General features: G+C 36.9%; 1 protein-coding gene across 1 annotated transcript in view; it reads right to left on the reverse strand.

The window, feature by feature from the left end:
- MSH4 (mutS homolog 4) overlaps nt 1-16906 on the reverse strand; it is a 31723-nt gene extending 14817 nt beyond the window's left edge. The window contains exons 1-9 of the mRNA XM_026853823.1: nt 16819-16906; nt 16325-16402; nt 14265-14426; nt 10908-11071; nt 8017-8127; nt 6853-6968; nt 6045-6218; nt 3522-3694; nt 2678-2745 (exon numbers count right to left, since the gene is read on the reverse strand). Coding sequence (XP_026709624.1) covers nt 2678-2745; nt 3522-3694; nt 6045-6218; nt 6853-6968; nt 8017-8127; nt 10908-11071; nt 14265-14426; nt 16325-16402; nt 16819-16906 — 1134 coding nt within the window. The remainder of the gene's footprint in view (nt 1-2677; nt 2746-3521; nt 3695-6044; nt 6219-6852; nt 6969-8016; nt 8128-10907; nt 11072-14264; nt 14427-16324; nt 16403-16818) is intronic.
- Between the last annotated feature and the right edge of the window lie 441 nt (nt 16907-17347).

Here is a 17347-nt window from a genome sequence, read left to right on the forward strand (position 1 = left end):
CTGTGAGAGAAGGAATCAATCTGTTACACATCTGGAACTTCATCAGGCAAGAATCTACTGAATTTTGTTCTTCAGATGGGTGACCAAGTAATCCAGAGCAGGCGGTCCTCATTTCCACCGTAAGTTGGATGTTCATCCAACTTCTGAGGATCTTCCATGACTGAGACAAGAGGGTCTTTAAGGAAATCTGTGGAGGGTTTTTTTTGTCCAGATACCTTTAATTTGCTTATATATGCAGATTTCATGCTCGATTTTACTGATGACATGATTTTTCAAGTAACGCATCTCAGCAAGATTGTCAGTTGACAGTCCTCCTTAGAATGAGAGAGTACTTATGTTGAACATACCACTCACACTTCTAGTGACTGAAACTGTAGACTTTCAGATGAGCACCTCATCTGTTGACTGGTGGAACATTTTGCAGTGAAAATATTTATGGATAGTGGGAGGGGAACATACTGAATAGGTTAATCTAGCATTTGATAAAAGCAACTGAGTTAGCACTTGAATGAACATGTCTGTTGCATGCATAGTAAGCTCTGCTATACTGGAGCCAGTCAAGATGGAAAACACTGCAATTAAAAGTCTGGTGTACATGGTCCTGGGTAAAGGCATCCAGCCTGACAGTTTTAGTCATACAGCTGATCCTTCATTCGCATTACAGATCTCTACAAGGAAAGCTGTGGGCAACAAGCATTCAGCTTTTTGGATATGATGTTAAAGAGATTTATCTGCATTTACTATAGTCCTGGACTCTGTACCTGATTTCTTTAACTGGCATTAGACAAGGAATTTATCTAAGCAGGTTAGTCAGCAGACAAGCGTAAGAGAGTCCTCAAAAGCACTAGTGGAAATATCCTACTCAAGTACAGTAGGCAAATGTAACTGATAATGGAATGGTTACAATATGCTTAGTAGAAAAAAGTTGAGATTCAGTTATCTCAAGCTCATTGTGGTTAACTGTTGTGCCCCGTCTCAACCAAGATCCAGTAGTAAGTTACATGTATTTATCTGTTTTAATATTTATGTTACACGTGTTAATGTACAGATTGAAATATGAGGCAAGGTCTGATTTTAAAAAAATCTTTCTTTGAAACATGTTAATAGTCCCTATGAGAGAGAAAGCTTTTATACCACTTCAGCAATTTTTATTTACAGACTACTTAAGAGCAGAGCTGACCTCCAGTCTAACAGACACCCTGGCACACTGAAGGAAGAGAAACCTTAGTTTAATTAACCACAACTATCTCCTGATTAAAAACGTTACAGTGTGATTTTCAAGGCAAAAGATTAAATCTATCTCGAGCTCCTAAAAGACTTCAAAGGGCAAATCCACTACAAATACTGAAGAGGAAAGGGGTTCTAAGGAACTTGAATCTGAAAGTATATTCAGTAATCCTCCCAAAATCCCTTCCCAATTGGAAGCTTTCTCTGTTCATCAAGTTCCTGAATGCACTCTAATGGATGCAACACGAGGCATAAGGCCCTCGCACAGACTGAAACCACGGCTGCCAATGTCCAGAGGGTAAAGGATAAAATACCTTCCTGCAGAAGCCTTAATATAAGCAGATAAAAGTACTGTCTTTCAACTAAACAATGTTCTTGTAAGCATTTACAGCTTTATTGTCTACTTATGCTTTTATGCATAAATGCTTTTATCTGCATTTCATTTTGGTCCACCTTGTAAGACGTGTGACTTAAGGTAACAGATGAGAGCAGGGAACTCTCTTAAATCTGCAAGACAGGACCCTGAGAAAATTGAATAGTAATCAATTCTCCAATACATTACTTATTCAAAGGTTAAGAAAGAAGCATGGCTCAAATTGAGAACTGGACACAGAAGGGACTTCCAGATACCATGCATAGCCCAGGTATCCCTCTGTGGGCTCGAGACAAAAGGTTCTCTGCTTATGGGAACAGTCAGTTCCAGGGAAACTTCTACCTCATTTGGTACTGCTTATGCTGTCAAGTGAGTAATTGTTTTCTGTAAGATGGTGGTTGTTCACAGGAAATAACTCCCGCATGAGAATGTTGCTCTTAGCTCATACAATGTCTGTGTTTTAACAGGTAAGTCCCATTTTCGGCTTTGTACATTTACACGATTGACTTAGTAACTGAATACAGATTTAAATTAATCTGTATTATAAGCACAGCTAGCAAAGTCAGAGTGCTTCTTAAGAACCTTTTTCAAAACAATTTTTCAGGCAATAAAGACTGATTTCTATTGATTCGTATTACATGAAAACTAAGAAATTATTTCATTTCCAGTAGGAAATACGCTCCAAAAATAAGAGAGTAAGTTTCTGTTATACACTTCTTCCTTTTAAGCTGATGTGAAGAAAATCCCTCTCTCATCCTAGTACTGTCAAATAGGATGTACACTTATGAAGAATGAAGGTGGGGAGTGATGAAAAAGTAAACATTTTTGGAAGTCAATTTGCATAAATTAAGATGAATGTGATACTGAAGCAAACCCAAATTTTTTTAATGTTCTCCTATGAGAATCTTCTGCTGCTGTAAAATAAGATACACTCTCAAATCTACAATAACATTATTCCATGTATTTTTAAGGTGCAGTCTTTTTCTCATCACATTATGTGTATTTATAGAGATCACATTTATATATTACATGCTATAGCCAGAAAACTGATCAACTAAGGTGTATTTCAGAACATACCGTATCCTGCTTTGGAATTTGTACCAAAACTGAAAGCAGTTGCTCTGTATCCAGGAATTTTGAGATAACTGTAAAACAAAAGCAAACAGATCAGAAACTGAAGTGATACTGTAACAAAAATCTATTTTTTTAAAATGCACACAATTACTTAGTGATACTTATGCTAATCTTTTTCTCTCGTTCTATCTTCACAAATTATTTACCAGGTGAAAAAAACAGGCTAAAAATAGCTGCTAAATTATTTCATCATAACTATACTTACTATACCTAAGCATGTAGTGATTACAGCTGGATACATATCAATTCAGCAATATTCTTTTTGTTAGATTGAATCCTATTTCTCTTGTCATAAAGATTAAGATTACATGATCCAACTTCAGGTAGACTAATTCATACCCTGATATTGTATTTTTTCTACATTTGTCTGGACCACTATGCTTTATGAAGCAATGGGGAAGAAAACCAGGCATACACAACAAGTATCACATCAATGATACCTTTGTTTTTAATGTATACATTATGTATTCTTAAATACTTCAAATGTAGTGTATATTTAGCTGTAAAGGTAAAGAGGAAAACCCAAGTTCTTCAAAAAAGCTACTGACTCACTAGCTTCTATGCACTTTATCAGAGAAATTCACTTTTCTTAGCGAAATACTTGAGAAAAATACTGCTATCATAATAAAGATTATTTCAAAAAAATCATGTCCACTATGTGTCACTTGACAAACCATTTAAAAAAAACCTTTTCAAACATACTGAATCACACTGTATACTTTCATAGATTATAAAAAAAATATTTAAAAAGCAATATAATACTATGTATTAAAAAATAAACTACTACCTGATTGCAGACTGAAAAAGAGCTCCTCATCCTGGAGTAATTCCTGGACACAGTCCAATCTCATATTAATTGTTTCAGCATCAACTAGTGGCTCCAGGATATTGGATCTAAGTCTTCGACTTCCACCTGGAGTTTTAGTGTAATTTAGGACTCCAAAAAGCGTGTGACCATTCCTTTGAAACGGAAACAGACGCAAAGAATACACTCACAAAAATAAAGACGGTAAATGTCAAGTGACATTTTCAGGTAAGAGTATCCTACAAATCTGAGGCATGCTTTTGGGATGCTTAGCACCTCCCTATTTGCCAAGTATATTGTGTGAACTACAGCAGTTTGGGAAGTCAGGTCATTTAATATAATATTAGCCCTCATTATGTCATTTTCCAAAGCACAGGAATACATTTGTACTCAGTATTTGCCTCATTTGTTATAGCAGTATTCCACTCCTACTGCAGTGATGCAGTTCACATTTTCCCTCTCAACTGAACTAATTAAAACCAAACAGACTAACCCTACAAAAGGAGACAAATTATAATCTGAGATCAAATACTAATCAGAACATCAACAGAAGTCCAAGAGATAAATAAGCTTTGATTTTATTTTAAAGAACTGACAGTCAATACAGGAGCCAAATAACAGGTTTCTGCTTTATAAATACTATTTTCCTGTTCATGGCTTTTACACATTACACATCCCAGGCTCTCACACTTAAGGGATCATTGTATCTGTTTAAAATAAACAGTCTATAATGTTTATAACCAGCACATACCTAAACAGTTTTAGAAACCTGGAACCTTCAATGCTATTGGTTTGAAAGGCAGCCCATGAAAACACTGAGGCCATGCAAGCATACTGACTGAAACCAGAACTTGAATAGGAAGAAAACTGCTACAAGTATACAAAACAAACAGCATAAAAATATATAGTCCAGAAACTCCAGAAATTCCATGGTATAAGAGAACCAACCAACAGTCAAGAGAATTAAAAAAGGGGGAAATTCAAACCCAGTTTTATTAAGGACATATTCACCATAAGATGCAACTTATGACAACACTTAAAGGGAACTCTACATTAGGGGAAGTATCCACACTGCCTACCTTTAAACAGCTGAGGGCTTCACAGGGCTCGTTTCCCTATACAGTAAACGAAGAAAGAAAAGCCCCTCCAGAATTAATACTGGCACCATAACTTGATTTAGGTGTTTCCAGTGCATGCCTGTACTATTAACTTTTACCTGTTAATATCTGATACAAAGACATCTATAACCAGGCTTCAGGGGTAAGATCTATGCCATGGAAATAGCTCTGTGTGGCCTGATTCAAACTTGTCGCTAAGTCAGCAAAAATTCCGCAGCAAAAATGCTAAAAAAAGAGAGAATCTTAAAGCAGTTCACTGTTGCTCAGTTCCTCCCATGACCTCCTTCTTCTCAAAACCACCCGTGGAATTAGGATCAGCTTTCAGAGGGTACCAATCTTACGAGTGGCTGGCTCCTGCAGTTACAGAAGCAGCAATGGAGCAAACAGGAAGGAACTGGGGGCAGAGTATGACAGATGAACAGAAAGAAATGACAGTTACCTCCCACTTCTGAAGAACAGATCTGTGTACTCTGTGATCCCCACAAAATATTTTAAAAAAAGGAAAGGAAAAAAAAAAACAAACCAACAGCAGTGGCAGAAGGGTAAGGACAACTGATCTAGTCAAAGATGTCCCTTCCCACAGCAGGGAGGTTGGAACTAGATGATCTCTAGAGGTCCCTTCCAGCTGAAGCCGTTCTGTGATTCTATGACATCTCTCCTAGTGGAAATACTTGGAGTGAGGAATCTCCAGACTCCGCTTTTGATAGCGAGGTGATGAACGGACTTCTCAACAGAGGTGGATCTCAGAACTTGGCAGGCAGCAAAGTGCCAGTTCCAAGCCTTTCTCTTTCTAACCTGAAGCATGAGAGTCGTGAGAAGGTAAGCCTTGTGGTGTCTCTGCCTAGAAGGCAGTGAAGGAAGCGCTCCAAGCACTGTTCTCACTGGGGAGAACTACCGTGCAATCAAGTATCACACTGCACATGACCATCATATTATAGAAATTACTTCCTATTACATTATTCCTTAGAGCTGAAGGAAAACAAAACCACCTTTTGAGTCTGGCGAGTTTATCTTGTGTAAAATGAATAAAGCCTAGGCATTTTAATCCAACATAAGCAACTTTCTGCAGAAATGTTGCCTATTTCACAATCTGTGAAATTTTGTATCAGCATTGTTTATAAGTTTGAATAAAATATATACATCAATGTAAAGATGACTATGTATCATCTCTTCCTGTGATTCACTTTTAGGATTTCCTATGCTAGAAATTTTGTGCTGAATTGTAATGCATTTCTCTGTCCAAGTATTTCTTTCTTAAAAGCTCTGTATAGTATATAGTTCTGTTATACAGAAATAAATATAATGGTCACCTCTTTGACACAGCCATCAAAGAAACAGTGAAATAAAACTTTATAAAAGTGTAATATGAAAACTTAAATATTCTTACCGAGAATCTCTGTTATTAATTACTAGTTCAAGATTTTGTGCCGATGATGAATCTATCATAGCTGTTTTCTCGCTCCCCTGGAAACGCACCTTGAGTGATTTAGGAGCATAAACTGAATTTTGAATAAATTCCACATATTTTAGCAAAGCTGCAGCAGCTGCAAGACAGTAATACCTTGGAAAGAAACAATCTTTAATAAATGCTCAGTAGTGCTATTTAAATACCACAAAGCCAAGCGGTGCACTACAGAAATCACACTCACACTTCTACTTGAAAACCACTGGAATTGATAGCACTGAAAAAGCAGTATGTTTTCAGTATGCACTAACCCATGTGTAGTGCACATATATGCATGTACATCAAATAATCATGGATATTTGAGTCTCTGTACGCTTGCCAGCCCACACTAAACAGCTGGTATTGTGAACACATGCATTTCAGCAGTCACATGTGACTTGAAACGAAGACCCAGGTCACCAAGTATAACTACCTGAAATTGTTGGTGCAAGGAAAACATTTGCTGTGGAGAAAGGCAAGCTATCACAGCTGTTAAGTTGTATCTTTAAGGAAAGAATGAAAACGAAAAAGTGAAAAGTTGTAAAAACTCAACAAAAAAACCCCATCTGTAAGGGGCTTCCTATTTAAGTTTCTAGATATATCAGAAACACTGGAGAGCAAAATAAAAGAACAGCTCTATTATGACTTCCTAAATTTTGCAACAAGCCACAGACTTGCGTACTAAGTATGTAAAAAGCTGTTAATAACTTATCTGGACACAGTACGGGGTTTTTTCCTTATTTTTACATACTTTGACTGAACCTCCATGAAAATTGTGCTGAATTCAGACGCACACAATTGTTCTATGTATTCCAAACCCTTGGTTTCATTGAAGTATCTTCTTTGAACAGTTGTAAAAGTCACATTCTGTGAATATGAGGGGAAAAGCAAACAGTTTTTCATCATACAGGCTTCTCTATTTTTCTAGGGATATGTGTTTCCAAGAAAATCTATCAACCAATTCAACAATCTGTCTTTGTAGAAGTATTCACTCCAGCTAATGAGCACATGCAGGCCACACGACTCTCACTCATCTTTCCTTCTCTCTGGTAATGAGTACATATAAAAAGACTCATACTAGCGTTTTGAGCAAATTCATGTAGGCTTTTTCTTGGATATTGCTTTTCCTCTCAAGAACTAGCTACTCCAAATTTTGAATTTAACCTGGATTTGGTTAAAATTGATGACTTTTCAGGAATAGTTATCTTCATGATAGCTTCGATGCTCACATTCAAACTGTAGTTTTCCCTTGCCATGGTTTAAGCCCAAGGGATTACTATCAAGTCTTCAATGGTAAACAGGGAATAAAGATATGCAGGACATTGTAACTGAATCTGTGCAATGCACGAGTGACTTATGCAAGAAAAAGAGGAGAGATCAGGAAGTAGATAACTTGTGAAAAAGCCATCAGCAGTGTAGGCATGGAAGCGATTCAAGTAGTAATGAATATAACTTTTTTAAAGTTCTGAGGCGTTACTACTCATAAATTACATACACTAGTTCACCTTATCCTCTTTTACCCTGCCAGTGCTGTGTTTCCCATTCTGTGATACATTAGCCCAATTTATTTAACAGGTTGAAAGAAAAAAGAAGGATCAAAGGAAAACGACTTTTTGATCTCTGAATCTTACCCTAGGTTCAGTATTTCTCAAATTACTTCAATGCCAAAAATTCAAAACTTTCTCCTTTAATCAGTAATATACTGATTTTTGTAATTGTCAGGATTAGAACTAGCAGCATTGGAGCTGCCTTTAGGTTATTCTTTACCATGGCAAAGTTAGGACTGAAAAGTATAGAAAACCCAAAATCTGACTGCATTTAACGTTTCAGAAGTTGTGGAAAACCCTCAAATCACCAATCATATAAAAGTAATCAACAAGAACTCTAAAATAGGGAATGAAATTTCAGAACTTACCTTGAAATGTTCCGTTATCAGACTGAACAATTTTGTTGTGTTGCCTGCATCACAAGCAGTGTTTGACATTATTATTTCTAGTGGTGTTAAAATCTTGAGTTTAGTAATAACCTGAATAAAAAATTCAAAATAATTCAATAAAAATTCACATATAATCTAAAATATTTTACATGATAATTAAGCAGCAATGAAGAATTACAGAATCCTTTTATTTTAAAATCACAGTTCTAGCCTTGTAAATAAAGGCAAAATTGTCTTCTAACTTCTACACCAATGAGTCAAATTTATCTGTATCTATTGATATACATATATACATATACACATATATAAATATACATAAAACAAAATTCAAACAAAACCAAAGGTGTCTATCCTCTCTTATTTAAATGCAAACACGTTTATTGTCAAAGCAAGAGATAAATATCCAAAATTATATTCCAGAGCTATGATGAGAGCAGGATTTATTTTCTACAGACAGCAGCTTTCTGGGCTTGCAGCTGAAAAGTTAATGGTGCTCTGGAAGATGAAGAAATGCAACAGCTCTAAATATTAGTAATATCTGGATTGAGACTTGTTTTAGACTCTATTCTAACCTCTTCTTATAACATTTATCTCAGCCTTATCTTTTTCAGTATGGCTCAAAATGCACATATTTAAACCAGCTTTGCTTTGATTATGTTATACACACCTGCCGTAGGGATGTAAAGTGCACTATATGCTTTTCTATTTATTTACTGTATAAGAAAGGACAAACATCATTATGCATTTATATCATCATCCACAAATTCTCAGGGGAGAAACATGAAAAAATGGACTATATTTTAAGTGCTTAGAAGTTAACATGTGAAAGGACAGATAACAATGAAAAGGTGAACAAGCATAAAAAAATACACAAAAGAAATCATCTAAAGGTATTGGGGGTGGGAGGGAGAGCTGTCACTGCCTGTCATATCCGATAATCATTAGGAAGTTTTTTTCAGAGGCATCATAGTTAAAGCAAACCTTGAGAAACTTAAAGAATACAAGAAAACTTTACTGAATTAATTTACAGAATATTCAAATATAAAAGTGTGCAGAGAACAAAAAATACAATAAGCTGGATATCAACCACTAGCAAAACACAGATAGTGATACTGTAAGAAAACAGATGATTGGCAGACAGACAGTACTGTTAAAGCTGTTAGAGATAAAAAGATAAAAAACTAGGCCATGTAGTGCATTTGGGAAAAAAGTAGTTGTATACTAGCAGTGTTTTGGGGGGGGGTGGTTTTGGGGGTTTTTTTGGACTTAACGGTTAATCAGGTACGCCCACAGAACGGAGAACTGAGTAATCAAGATGTAAAATTAGGCAGATGTGTGTACATTTCTATTTGTACTTCATTTGGAATGGTAAGGGAGGAAAACACTGAACTATCTGTCCATGCCCTGACAGGTGGTTATGAAAGATGTAAACTTACCAAGTTACAAGCCTGAGTAAGAGATAAGAAAGTCATGTTATCAGAAAGTATGAAAGACTTGAGAAGTAACTGCATTTTATCATTAAATTCAAGACAAAACTGAAAGTAAAGAGGTGGGGAGGGAGTTTGGGCAGCTATTCTCAGTTTGAGAAAGAAATTTCATGGCACAGTAACAGTTCTTAACCCTGACGCAATAGAACAAGGGGAGCCTCTAGACTTACAAACCCAGATACTGCGTGCTAAAAAGAAAGCCTTTTAGTTTTAGAAGTAACTTCTGTAATCTTTATGAAACCATTAAAATTAGTAAAAAATTTCCATAAAAATAATATGGTTTCCTTGCAGTATTCTAGTCTTCTCATTCTTTTTATTACGTGGAACTTTTTTGTCTTAGGTACGAGCAAATCAAATTTTCACGTTCAAACCTTTATGTGAACTGTTATTTAAGTTGCCACATCATCACCTGAATGTCTACATTTTCTTATGCACCCACATTCTCAAGGTGCAGGTCTCATTTTGATTTTTAGTACTGTACATTACAGAAGTATTTTTCTAGCTGGCAGGTTCAATATGTACTTATGTGTGTTAAGATCAGGATAAGCTATAAAAGTACTAATGATCAAAAAAAAAAAGAAATCATAGAATGGTTTGGTTGGAACAGACCTTAAAGATCATCTATTTCCAACCCCCCTGCCATGGGCAGGGACACTAAAATTACATTCTACAACATATATTTTACTGAATAGATTTGATAGCTGTTTATATTCTGAATCATATCTGTTTATTCTCCTAATTAAATTTCGGTTTTATTGCTTTGAATATTGTAAAGATGCTACAAGCTACATTATTTCCTAGCAGGTGTAACTGCAACAAAACCATTAAATATGATGTTTTATCAATGCTGGTGTTGCATCAACCAGAGAGCTTACTCTCCAAATTGATGTAGAGTACGCAGTGCTGGCAGGCAGAGCACCTGGATGTAAACTGAGTGAATTTCATTTCCTGAGAAGGGATATTTATGCAACCATACAAAGCCAGCCCTACAGTTACCCTACACACACACCCCTCCACCCACCCGCACTATTCCTGCAGTTCTGCTCTCAGAGTAGTTCTGCCTGATGAAAAATACTTGCAAGTTACATCACGTATTGCCTGATACTCCTCAAAACAAGGCATCTCACTCCCACATAGTTCAAACACAGTATTTTTTTGCAGAAAGGCTATTTTGCAAAACATTATTTCCTCTTAATCTAAAACCTGAGGCACAGTAAATAGCAGTCCTTTCAACACTGGACATTTTCTAAAACTTGTGACTTTGGATTTTGATAAATTTCTTCCACAAACTAAAAATATAATTTCCCATTAGTCATAAGCTTTTTTAAGAAAGTCACAACAATTAGCCTGTAAGGGATACAGTAATTAAGTATGCAACAATACCTTGGCATAAGTTGTATTGTCTGCAAATTGTGATAAAATCACCTCAGGATTTTTTAAGTCTATACTGGCCATTCCTACTTCACCTCTGGCAAGGCCTCTTCCTTCTACTACAGCTACAATAACTGACGCAACAGTATGAGAAGAGACTGCAGATGAGGATGTAACTGTAAAAGAGTTGCACACATTCAGTTACAAGCCACATTCACAGAATCATACTTTGACATTCCAAGTGAAAAATGTGTCTATATTCCCATATCCATGGAAAGCCCTTTCAATTTACCAAACTTAGTTAAAAATTAAACATGCTGGTTGTTGAACTCCTTACTTGCCATACCATACAGACAAGGCATGCTTTCCAAAGTACAAACATCATACTCTTACATTAAAAGGCTGACTGAATGCGTTCATTTAAGACTGTCAGAACTAATCACATTTCTGTGAAAATACAGCTTGAGTCGCTATCTTTGTGCTAAACAAAGAAGATGGTTAGTACATGCCAAAAGGCAATGTGTTATTAAACATTTGTCAATTTAAATTCAAAATGATGCACAGCTATTACTGCTACTTAAAATCAGGTGTATTAATTCCAGAGATAGATACTCTTAATATTCCACTAAAAGCACAACTCCGAAGTGTCTTAGGTCTCATTAAGTTAGGGGAAACAAATGTCTATTTTTTTATATGTATTTCTTCTGATTTTATGCTAAACTTATTAAACTGCTTTAAAATATGTATCTCTACAGTATGCTTGAGATTCAATAATTTGATTCTCATTTTGGTTGTTTTTTGAAAAACATTTTTAACATCTTAAAATTCGTTTGGCTTAAATTTTCCCAAATACCATCATAAATCTAACTAATCACCTTCTTCAAATACCCAGCTATCTCTCCAAGATACCCCTTACAAAGGTTAAGTGTGAAAATTAAGATTACAGCTCCTTAACACCTAACTTCTTTCTTTCCAAAGACCCTTAACCTCATTTTATTATCTAATCTTTCTTTTCCCATGTAGGTAAAACCTCCAATCCAGCTCTCTAGCAATTTGCCCCACATAACATCAATCTACTTTGAGACTGTATACTACAGACCTACAGTAAACCTGATGCTTATACCTAAATTGAACTCCACAGACCTATGATTCCTAATCTCGTGTCATTCAGATCCAAATAGCTAATTTTGAAAATGGGGCTATTTTGTGTTCAGCTGTGGTTTATTGCAGTATAGTTGAATGGAGATGAATTTTGACATATTCCTTCATCTCACTCCTCCCACACCACTGAACTTTAAATAGCACTGACTTAAAACCCCAAGTGTCTTCTAGCACTACTGCTTTGATGCCTAAAACCTAAGAACTGGGGGGATCTGGGGGGAAAATGAGCTGAGCCTCCCACCTCCCTCTCGGTGCCTGGCATCACAGATCTGTGCAACCATGTCTTAACCACAGTAACAGAGCCCACACACACCTAATTACGTTCAGCTATTTAAGCAGCACTGCTCTGAAGTGGTTACACTACTTCCTAAACATGACATTTAACTACTGGAGTGTAGTGAACTTCCCTTAATCTATAAAAGGCCAAAAATATGTATACAGTGCTTCTTTTATTATCTTGGCTAATTTTCATTTCACAATTGCAAAACGATATTGCATTCTTCCAGATTCTGCTGGAGAAGCTATTAATGACAGTTTGTTTGGGAATCTGCAAGCAAAGCTTATCAGACTGTGCTATTCAAAAGAGCAAATGTATAACCTGATGAGCAGTACTGAAGTAATCACCACACTGAAAAGCAGCAGCTACATACACTGGTACAACTTCTCAGACAAACTGGAAAAATCTTCCATGATCTCTATCTTCTTAACTTTCATCTGAAAGCCAAATTAACCTTAAAATAGCTGCACTGAACAGATTCTTCACTTAATCCTTCTTGAATTCACTTAAATATTCAGAAGAGCTGCCATTATTAAATAACCATTAAGTCTAAAGTATTCAAAATAAGACAAAATACTTCCATATAAAAAGCATGTCCCATTTACACTTTCAAAACCATCTAAACCAGTATTGGATTTTGATAGCACAGACATATTTACTGATCTGAAACACCAATAAACTCCACATGCTTTGTAGTGATTATTTACATTCTTTTCCACCATTACCTTCCCTTGCTCCTCACAGAACTTGCTCTCAAAAAGCAATGGAGTATATTCTCAAAAGAGATGGATCTTGCTGAGAAGGCACAATACGCCAAACTTGCTATTTTCCTCTGAGTAAATTCAATTTGCACCCTAAGAATCAAAACTAATCCTACTAGGAATCTGGAAGGGCAAGATTAGAATTAGAGTTTATCCAAGAATTGAATATTAAAAGGCTGTTTGAACTGCAACTGGCTACCACCTGAGCAAAATCTTTGATCCTGCACACAGCCGAACCTAAACCTTCATTTGTTTGACCTATGTTCTGTAGGCCACAAGATGCCAGCAACAGCACTCATAAAATTTCATCTGAAGCCTGCTGAAAACCTAATTGTTATTCTGAATCTTCTGTTCAGAACAACCCTGGCTCATCATCATCAGCTGATCACAATACTAACTCTTATTTTAAAAGCAAGTAAAAGGTGAAGATAATAAGTACTTTACATTTAATTTAATCGCTTCAGAGAATTACCATTAACTAACTTTAAGAACACTAAACACTGAACTGATAATGATTAGTCAGACTGTGAAAGAACTCTGAACCCAATTACTTCTGCACTACCTGAGCACAGAGACACATAACATGGCACAAGGCATCATTACCCTGTAATGCAACTTTGTTCATAAGCAGCACTACAAAATATACACCTGACATGCTACTGTGTAAGTGTTCTTCTGAAGAACTAGCTTTCTACACCTCTGAAGATACCAATGGAAAATGTGTAAAACTTGCAAGAAGAAACTGGAGAATGACATCATGATATGCGATGTACAATGCACTACAAGCCTTAAAATAAAACTCTAATTAGAAACATGCATAAATTTGAGCTCTTCAGTCACCACACAAACCATCGTGTCCACAAAAATAATTCAATTTTGGACAACTTGAAAAAAGCCTGACTAACTACACTGATAATTTATACATGAAGGCAAAGTAAGTGACAAGAGGTTGCAGTGCCAGAACATCTACCCAGTATCTAAAGCAGTATTTTCCCTTATGGGTCCATCTTTCATTGGCAGGCACCCCCTGCACTACAAAATACATTATCTTTTGTGTTTTGAATATATTTCAGTATCTTACTGTATCACATTAAAAAATAAAAGTATGTTTAATAAAATAGTGTTAGAAAGGTAAGTAGGACTATTTCCTTTAAGAGCTGTTAACCTTACCTGAATACCCCATAAGAGGGGTATGGCTTCTGCAAATAGATCTACTACAAGAGACGGGTGTTTTTGCTACACATGTGCTATTCAGGCCTCGCACAGAAGAGCTTGAGACATTCAATGTGCTAGCATTCTCTACACAAGAACTCCTGTCCCCAAAATATGATTCTGGGGGAAGGGGGGAAGAAAAAAAACTTGTGAAAAAGACACATTAAGTTGTATATCATTCAGCTGAAAAAAAACCAACCCAACACTGAATCAGTTTTTATTCAGAAAACAATATGTAAATATACAACTTAGAAAATTTCATTTTTCTTACTAAGAGATATCCAAACAACCTTTAATGGCATTCTATAAAAACTCTCCCAAAGGATAAAATGAAATAAAAATCAGTCTCTCTTGAAACAAGCTTGTATCAAATTGGCTATTTTCCACAACATTACTTGAAGCACCAATACAAGTCTTTGATTACACTACTGAAACACTACAACAGAAGTCACTTTACAATGTATAATTTCATATTCTAATTAATTCTTCATTTGTGAAAGAATGCTATACATCGGCTCTATTTTGCACTTGCCTATGTTTTAAAATCTGTATCTGAAACTGCACAGGTTTGGTTTTTTTTTTTTTAAGTTGAGGACAAAAGAAAATCAAGAATCATCCTCAAGAACTCATCCAGATGAGAATTTTCTTCCTTTGCATGTATGGGATTCAACTCTCAGAAATCATACAATAACCTGGGATGTGTTATCCGTTATCCACAGTTTCTTTTATACATGTATCTCAAGCTTTATCTACATTTTTAAGTGCAGTAGAATTTATTTTTCTCAGACCATTCTCTAGTTTCAATAAATTATTTAAAGTATTTTACTTATTTTCTGTTCTCTGACTGAAACATTATATCCTTAATCTAATTTGGATAATTGCTTTTTAAGATAAAAAATAAATGAAAATATAAACAGTTTTTCCACTTAAAACTTACAACATTACAGGTAATGAGACATGCAAACCCAAATGTTTCTGTTCCTTCTTACGTTAAAAACTGATCTACAAGACAAAATACTTGAGTATTGTTCTCACATGACCCATTAACTGTGTGACATTTTCTCATGGTTGGTACAAAAATATTTACAGCACTGGGGTTTTGGGGGTGTGTGGTGGTGTTTGGTTTTTTAAAATCTTACAAAACTGTGACAGCTGAAAAAAAAAACCATTATTAGTTCAGACCGAAATATATTTTTTTTTTAAGACTGGCCCAATCAGCATTGCAATGCATAGAGATGATTTTTAAAAATAGCATTCACTTAGATTTTGGTTTAAGTTCACTCAGAAGTTTGGCAGGAGAGACTTTTCTGTTACCTTAAGAGTGTACAGAACTTGGCAATAACATGGGGAAAAATGTAATTTTAAAGACCAGATGAACCAAACCATCTATATTTTTTAAAAACAACATTTAACGGTAACTTATGCCCTACTCAAATCAGCATTCTATGTTTCGTTTGGTTGTTGTTTGGGTTTTTTTAGGATGACTGATCATGTAAATTACTCAAAACCACGTTACCTTCTTTCCCAATTCATACATAATGGACATGTGTGTACTTCAGAATGCATTTCAGCAAGTGTTCAAAGAATTTCCAATTCTTTTACAGTTTTTCCCAGTGAAAAAAAATTGTATTTGAATTGTTCAGCCTGCCAAGATACAGACTTTGACAGTGGGATCAAGTCTGATGAACCAACAAACGAAACCCAAACCCGTAACCAACTGAATGTGGTTCGGCCTCTAGCACACCTGTGTTGCAACTCAAACCAGTCTGACTCCTGCAGGGAACTCGGTTACTGCTATCTAAAAAGCTTGCACAAAGAAAGTAGTAGTTATTTAGAGAAGCACGAGGAACGACTACCGCTCTGGTAGTTGCTCTGTTGTTGCTCTGACGAAGAGCTGCTACTGCCCCTTCCCAGTACAAGCACCGCTTGTGACAGCTCCTTCGAAGGCCGGAGGGGGGCAGGAGGGTTAAAAAAAAAGGGGTGAAGACCCGGACAGCAATGGCAACGCCGCGCCCCACCTCCTCTTCCGGGAACCGGCGGCCGCTCCCTGCTCCCACCGGCAGCCCGGCCGGGAGCGAGCCCTTCCCGCCGCCTCCCTCAAAATGGCGGCACCCGCCGCCCCCCCCGCGCCTGCGCCCCCTTAAACACAGGCGGGGGCCAGGAGCGGCGGGCGGCCTCGTGCTAAATGCGACAGCGTCTGCTCTTTCAAACAGCAGTAACGCACTTAAACAGCGATCGTCTCACCTTCATTCTTCAACATTCAGAAACTTCTAGCATGGGTTCACAGATGTTTCCCTCCTGCTCAAGAGTTTAGATGCAAAAAACCCCCATTAAAGCCCTAAAGCTTGTTTACATCTAGAGTTGTGTCCTTCTGGGCATGGTTTACAACACTAACACGGTGTATTACCATGGAACACACATCACTAAAACTCACAATATCTTGACAACATTTTGATTCTGGATTTTAACACATCTGCATGAGAAAACACTCTGAACTGAAGCCAGGCCTTACCAGGCCACAACTCTTTGTGGACAGGTGCAGTCTGGTGGCTGTTCAGCTTCACAGGAGTCTTACCCTGTTGCAGCTCCTCAGCTGGCATCCGGACTGCATCGCCCCCGCCTCCTAGTTCAGGGCAGGCCGGGCTCTTGGCAACGAGCTTTACAACTCTGAGCATGGGAAACGTTACATGCACTGCAAAGGATGGGAGACAGGAGGTGCCAATTCCAGTTACTGTCCTGAATTCCAAGTCCTACACTGAACTTCCCATATGCATTCAGACTCCTGAGGCTGCTGTTAGACCTTCTCCTCTTCTCTGACAGAAATTCAAGTGAATGGCAAGAGAACCAGAAACAAAAGGAATGTCCATCTTCCACCTTCCTTATGGTCATGAATCGTAAGGCTGAATTTGCCTAACCAAGCTATCTCAACAAAACCAAAAGGAAACCACTTTGGAATAAAGCACACACCTCTGGACTTGACAATGTTCTTTGAGAGTTGTTGATTCACCACCCCCCCCCCCCCTTTTATTTCAACAGGAATA

The sequence above is a fragment of the Athene cunicularia genome (assembly GCF_003259725.1).
Source record: "Athene cunicularia isolate RWA chromosome 8 unlocalized genomic scaffold, athCun1 chr8_part1, whole genome shotgun sequence".
NCBI lineage: Eukaryota > Metazoa > Chordata > Aves > Strigiformes > Strigidae > Athene > Athene cunicularia.